General features: G+C 41.8%; 1 protein-coding gene across 1 annotated transcript in view; it reads left to right on the top strand.

The window, feature by feature from the left end:
* Positions 1-25: 25 nt before the first annotated feature.
* Positions 26-7,182, top strand: part of HS2ST1 (heparan sulfate 2-O-sulfotransferase 1) — a 76,753-nt gene continuing 69,596 nt past the window's right edge. The window contains exon 1 of the mRNA XM_066192523.1: positions 26-277. Within this exon, the coding sequence (XP_066048620.1) occupies positions 154-277 (124 nt within the window). The 5' untranslated portion in view covers positions 26-153. The remainder of the gene's footprint in view (positions 278-7,182) is intronic.

Below are 7,182 nucleotides of genomic sequence, written 5' to 3'. Positions count from 1 at the left end.
TGAGAGCGGCGGCGCCGGGCCCTGTCCGCGCCCCCGGCCGCGCTCCCTCCGTCCCTCCTCGCCCGCGCCGTCCCCGCGGCTCCCGCCGGCCCTCGCGGGCCGGGCCCCGCGTTATGTCGTGATCCCGGGCGGGCGGCGCTGCTGCTGCTGCTCATGGGGCTGCTCAGGATTATGCTGCCGCCCAAGTTGCAGCTGCTGGCGGTGCTGATCTTCGGGGTGGCCGTGCTGTTCCTGGAGAACCAGATCCAGAAGCTGGAGGAGTCCCGCGGCAAGCTGGGTGAGCGGCGGCGGGCGCGGCCGGGCGAGGCGCGGGGGGCGCAGCGCCGGCGGCTGAGGGGGCACGGCCGGGCCGGGGCAGCCCCGCCGGGCGCCGCTCCCGCCGGCTCCGCGGGACCCGGCCGGTGCGGGCCGGCCGCTCTGCAGAACGCGCTGTCCGCGGCAGCCTTGGCCTCCGAGTTCGTTTGTTTGTTCTGCGGGATCAGGAGACGTGTGAGCGGTCAGCGCTGGCGAGACGGACGTGTCCGTAGTGTCTGGCCGGGTTTTGTCAGGAGAGCCGCGATGCTCCCGGCCGTGGGCAGCGGCGGCCGGCCTGCCTGTGCTTCCTCAGGCACCTGAGCGAGGACAGCAGCGGCCGCCGTGCCCAGACTGAGGTTCTGCTGCTGCTGCAGAGAATTACCATCTTCTTCACATCCGATTTCTAATTCAGACGTTTCACTAACGCTTGGCACTGTAATGGAAAGCACGGTGTAAAGAAAAGAAAGCTAAAGATATTGCTCTTAATGACACATAAGCAATTTGTTTAACTCTCATTAACTCTCATAGAAATCTCTTGTGTAAAATTTCTTCTACTTTTCCTGCCTTAAAAGGATATTTTTAGAGTAATATCTGCCTGGCAGGTAACATCTTACTGCTTTGCCTGTTGTACATAAGGCTGCGGAACTTGTAAAGATTTTACATTGCTTAATTAAGGGTCTCGAGGATGTGAAAAAACACCGTTCTCCACCTCGTTTGTGGTGCCTAGGAGTTGTGAAAACAGCACTGAGACTTCTGGTGTATATAAGATAAGGAACTGGTGTGCAAACTTTGGATTTGCTTTCTCCTATTATTTGAATATACTAAGATATTTAGATTATGAACAATAGTTAATAGTGTAAATTTAAGTTTGTAGGAAAAAAGTGCACATCATGTTCCTTCTGATGTTAACAGTAGAAGCAGATTTGAGTGATGTGGGAAGTTTAACAATGGGTTTTTAACGGAGTCCACATAACTTAATGTTGAGCTGTAGGAATGTCATTGGGATTTTACTTCACAGCATTTCTTTTCCACTTCACTCTCTCTGAACTGCATATTAGCAATTAGGACCCTGGAAATTGCAGTGGTTGACTGCTTGAGTTGAGGGAAGCCCTTAGCCTGCAGACTTTCCGACTAAAAGTTCTTACCAGTTATAATCGGGACCTTTTTTTTTTTCAGCGTCTCAATAACTGTAAACAAACATTTGAAGAAGAAAATTAATGAAATTGGAAGATAAAGTAAGCAAATGTTGCCGTAGTGCTGGAGGTTCAGTGGTATTTTGTATACCTCTGCTTTTAAGCGGCATAGCCATGGCATCAGTGCTTCTGTTGCTGACAGTGTGTGTTACTTTAGGGGAATCTACCTCCTGGCATGAAAAGAATAACATAATGCATGTGAGAATAAAGAACTTTGCATGTAAAACTTCTTCCTCCTTAATACAGATGCAATGGACATGTCTAGCTTACATATTTAGAGGATTAAAACACTCATACTGCTTTGGGACAAGAATCTTAATTACTATCTACTGCTGATTTTATTTCTAAGGAGAAGGGAAAACTATTGTGAAATTTCTTAAAAATAAGATGGAAAGATTTTCTCTTTGTGCAACTTACCGGTGGCTTTCCAAAACCCATGGAAGGAAGGGAAAAAGGACTTTCTGCAGCATCTTTGAACTCGGATTCCAGTTTTTAGTGTGAGAGCATGCCTTGTTAAAAAGCTTCTAGCTGTCTGTCTCCCTTATGACATGTTTGGTATGTATTTTATGACTAGCAAATATTAAGATTTCATTATGGCTAGTTTTTTACCCTCATGATTGGTTGGATTCCTACGGAGCTGCATTCTGGCAAATGGTTTTCTCCAGATAAAAGTGGCTCAATGCACTTGAATCCAAATTTTTCTCCCTGCCCCCTAAAAGAATGGTGAGTGTGTGTGTGAAGTGATGCTGTGATTAGAGGGGTAAGGACAAAGTAGCTCTTCTGGTCTTTCAGTTGTGTTTCAGTGTTGCTTTATGTCAGAAGTCTTCTTGCACAGCATTTGGGGACTGGGTTTTGAGCATTGATATATCATATGATTAACTGTCATCGTGGGAAGTTCTTGTAAGAGTTAGGCATTGGCTAGGAGAACCAAATGACTTCACATTTGATAGCAAAATAATTGTGCAGTCTTATCAGTAATTCTAAAAATGTTCAGCTATGCTACAGAAAGGGCTTTATCCAAATCCTTCACAAATGAGCAACTCCAGATTCTGTAGGGAACAGTTGGGGGCCTTATTTTGCCTATAAGGTGAAATTGGAGCATGTTTCTGGGTGAAAAAAGAATGGGAACCTCTTTTTATTCTGTAAGACTTCATATGGGTAAACTTGGTCACCCTGGCAGACTTCTTAGTTGAGAAATATAGGACATACAATCAAATGGCCATCACAAATGCTGCTGCTTTTTGTGACCAAGGTTATTTGTAAACCTGTGGGTTTTTTCATATGAAAAATAACTTACTAATAAAAAAATCAAAATATTAATTTAAACTCCTTTGCAGCTCTTTACAAGTAGTTTGTAGTAGTGAGATCAGAAGCAGAGTGCAATTTGAAATACTTTTTTTTTTTTGTGAGATTTCTACCTACAGCTATTAATCTTTCATATTATTTTCAGGTTTACATGATAAAGTAGCATGCTCTGCAGACTGAGCTGTCCCTAATTGCCGGTGAGAACTTTAATGTTTTTATTTAAGCCTGGTGTAAGTATGTGTCCATTAGCTCTAGGAATGCACAGCCCTAATAGAGAATATTGCACATTAAAGGCAAATGTTGAGGTTTCACTGGTGCTCCTGGAACAGAAGTGAAATGTGACTACCTCTTTTGGGTTTTGGAAGCCTGTTGAGTGCAGCTCTACCTTTGGTATAATTTGACCTAGCATTTAACATGTTTAACGTGTACCATGCCATCTCCTGCATTGCCATTAGTATTTGTGGTGAGTTGGATCAAAAAAATGATCTGGCTGGATGTAATCCATCCCTATCTTCTCTTCCCTCCCCAAGATTTTGTAATTTATTGATGGGGAGAAGGAAGAGGGAAGTCCATATGTGTTCTAGTTCTTCTGTTAAAATAATAGTGTTTTACAACACCAAGCACTAGAAGCACTTCAGGTTTGGCCAGGGAAGTGGAACAAGACAGTGTCTCATTTGGGGACTGAAGTCTGTAGGCTTGATGAGAGAAGCTGTGGATAGGAGATGGAGAAGGAATGCTCTTTGGTGGGGAGAAAATGAAATAATAATGCTCTTTTCTAGCACTTTAGTGATGTTTACATATCGCATTTGGATAAAGTCTTTATCTGAGAAACACGGTACGCCATAACAGCAAAAGCATGGGTCGAACCTGCTTCAGATCATGTTGAAATCTTAGCCGTAATGTGGGAGTGTTTCTTCTGTTAAGTGATAAACAAAATAATGGCTCATATCTGTTAATTCAGCACCTTGAATTCAGCGTATAGAAGTCTTTCATTTAAAAGAAATCTTTAATAATTTACTTTTTCAATTTTTTTTTGTTTAAAAATCCTTAAATCATTTGAAAGGCTAAGGCCCTGTTTGTTAGCCTAGGAAAGAAAATTTAATTGATGATTTATTGTCAGATTTAAAAAAAAAAAAATTAAGGTAGTTTCCTAGTTTATGTTACCCCTGCTGGGGTAGTATCTTTCTAAGCACTGTGTGCCTAATAAACCAGTGTTCCCTTGAAGTTAAAGGATTTAATTTCCCAGTAATTAAGTCTTGTCTTATGCTTCATAGATGGACATATAAGATTTTCTGCTTTTTTGGGGTGATGAAATGATAGGCATTTCATGTTTCCTTTATTTAGAAATAAAAAATCTCATGCCTGCTGCATGTTGTTGGAAAATCCCTCAGAAAACTTACTAAGTTGTCTGTTCTAATATAGCAGGCATGGTTCCTTAGCATATTGTTATTTTTGTAATTGAGCATTTATAAAGAGGGACATAGAACATTTATAAAGAGGAGTTTGTGATTGTTGGCAGGTCTGGCCACACACAGATATGCAAATAATTTCCAAGATTTTTTCTGAATATTGCCCGGTTACACAGTACTTACTATTTGCTGCTGAGTAGCCCAAGGCATTCCTTCAGAAGGTGTTTTATTGTGTACTGAGTTTCCTGAAATAAGAGTTGTAATGCTGCTTCCTTGGTACATCTCCATCCTGTGGAAGTTTTTTCCACTTTGTCTTGCTGGTTTTATCATACTTTTTCCCCTGGTTCTCTCTTACCATTCCCTTTCACCGTGCTAACTACTCCCATACTACGATTGGTCTTCCCATTGGAAACTGTGATACTGAGCAATTATATTAATTTATTTATGTTGTTGTTTGTGTTTTTATATTTCTTTATATAACTTCCTGGGGAACAAATGTTCAGCTGTTGGTGTTCTATTTTCGGTGAAATTGGTCATGTCTGAACTTTGACTAGTACAGAACTGTGGACATTCCCGAGCACACACCAAGGCAGCTCAGACTTGCTCATGGGGTCTGTGACTTGATCTCACCTACTTTTGCTGGTACCCCAACAGTTGGTTATAACAGTGGAAATAAGAGGCATAACTTTCTAAAATGTCTTTCACCTTCTGAAAGGCTGCATGTGAGACACTGCAGTATAGTTGCACCTACTTTGCAGGCATTGTGCTTTTAGTGAAATAACTTGGAAAATTGGTGGTGTGCTGAGAGCTGTGCCTTTGCTTCTAATAGCAGATGCTGTGCTGGAGAGTTATCTGGCAGGGAGATATTTTTGTTAGAGATATTTTGAGGGCAGTTCTGAGAGATTAAGTGGACTTCAGAAAACAAATAAAACACCTCCAGTCCCTCCCAGTCCCTGCAGCCTTGGACAGTGGATGAAGTAATCACCAGGTAAGGCACTCTATCTTTCTGGATCCTCCACTGAATGAGGCCAGATTTGGGCCAGTACATATCTATCTATGTTACTTAGTAAGGCACTAATTTAAGTTGAAGAGCTCATAGAACTACAGTGCCATTCTCCATGAAATCCTGGAAAAGAGATGTGTTTGCAGTCACCTCTTTAGGACAGAAAAGGCTTGTAGGACAGTCAAAGCAGTATGAGTACCGTGTTCTTCATTGTGAATTAATATTAAAAATTGGTAATGATGTCTGTGAGGTATCTTAGCTGTGAGTTAAAGGCTGACAGCTTCAGGAGAAAGTGTTCAGAGGAGTTCTGCATCCTGTTCTTGCATATTATTGTTTTTTTACTTAGGAAGATAGATCGGTTATCTCAATAATGAAGTACCTGGCAGGTTTTTGTACTGTGCTTAGCACTCTAAAAGGCAAAGCGGTAACACTACTGGAAATCAGAAAAAAACTACATTTGATGCCTTAATTTACTCTGCTAAAGCAACTAAAACAGCAGCATTTATAGCATAAAGGCATGTCAATGCTCACTTTGTTTTTCTTGTCTATTTTCTACTTCTGAGCATGGCAAAGGTAATTTTCACATCTGCAATGTACCTCTGAAATCCAATGATTAGAAGTTCCTATGTCTTTTTTTTTCCTTAGCTCTCACTGGAGGCTAGTATATATATACTACCTGTTCAAAAGATCCTGTTAAACTATGTAAACTTTGGATTTGATATAACAGATGAAACCATTGCTTCCAGTTTATCATGGTTGCCCAGGGGAGCTGAGGATGTCCCATCCCTTCAGAGTGTTTAAGGACAGGTTTGACACCTCTCTGAGCAGCCTGCTCTAGTGAAAGGTGTCCCTGCCCATGGTGGGGGTACTGGAACTAAGTGATCTTCGAAGGCCCTTCCAACCCAAGCCATTCTATGGTTCTGTGTACATGTGAAGTGAAATAAATTGTAGAATTTGTTTTTCTTCTCTATTTCAGAAAACTGACATATTTGAAGCTGGATTTTTTTTTCTTTGCATAGCTTTGTATTGCCCCTGGCTGTTGAAGTTAGGGACATTTGAGCAGTTTATGAAGAAGTTATTTCTATATCTACTGACTGGCAGCCGTGAGTCACTCACTGCTAGACTTATTCTGGCCAGACTGGTCTTGTCTTCTAATAATGAGTGCCTTCTCTCAAATTCTTGCTTCTCCTTAGGAAATAGATGGCTTTTGCATATGGAATCCTCCATGTATTATCACTTCAGTGGATCAGAAGACAGTCTTTTTGTGTAACTGTGTGCAATCTGTAGGTTTTGTCACTTATCTAAAGTGTATTTAAACCTTGTCAAAGCAGTATTAAAATAGTGGTAAGAGCTTTGCTTGAAATCTGTTTATGTATCTGAAATACTAGCCTGGCAAGCATAATGAGAGTTCCATGCTGTAGAAAAATAGCTGAACTAGTACGTGTATTTGCATTATTTTTTCAACTGGAAATAAAAGATAAAAGACTGAGTGAAAGGACTCCAGTGTTGTGAGAGGCATCTGAAATTTGGCCAGCTGGCTGCAGCCTTTCATAAATATGTACAGACTCTTAGCTGCAGTCTGTGGGACAGGCAGTATCTTTTTCAAACCCTCAGCTTCATGTGATGCTTAAGCCTATCCATTGTGTTGAAATCATCCACTCCCCTGAAAACCTGTGGCTCTGTGGAGCTGGTGTGTTCAAAGCCCAGCATCTTGAGAACTGTGGCATTCAGAGAAGTCTTCACCCACTTAGAAGAGAAAAGCAAACCTCTTTCCTTGCTGGGGTTGGCCCAGCTGGTTCTTTATTCACCCACCAGCTCCTCACTACTTGACCTTTTAAGTTCTGGAGAAGTCCAGTCCCTCCATTTGGCATTCCTATCAGTAATTGCCTGTATCAGAATAACTGCTAATGCTGGTTACAGTTGTTAAGCCCAGGCACCTCCCTAAAGATACCAAGTGTTGATACTCATGAAAGCATTC

The sequence above is a fragment of the Chamaea fasciata genome, unplaced genomic scaffold, assembly GCF_029207755.1.
Source record: "Chamaea fasciata isolate MVZ Bird 193981 ecotype frontalis unplaced genomic scaffold, bChaFas1.0.hap1 SCAF_10, whole genome shotgun sequence".
In the NCBI taxonomy this organism is placed as follows: domain Eukaryota; kingdom Metazoa; phylum Chordata; class Aves; order Passeriformes; family Sylviidae; genus Chamaea; species Chamaea fasciata.
This window is presented reverse-complemented; position numbering and strand designations above follow the sequence as displayed.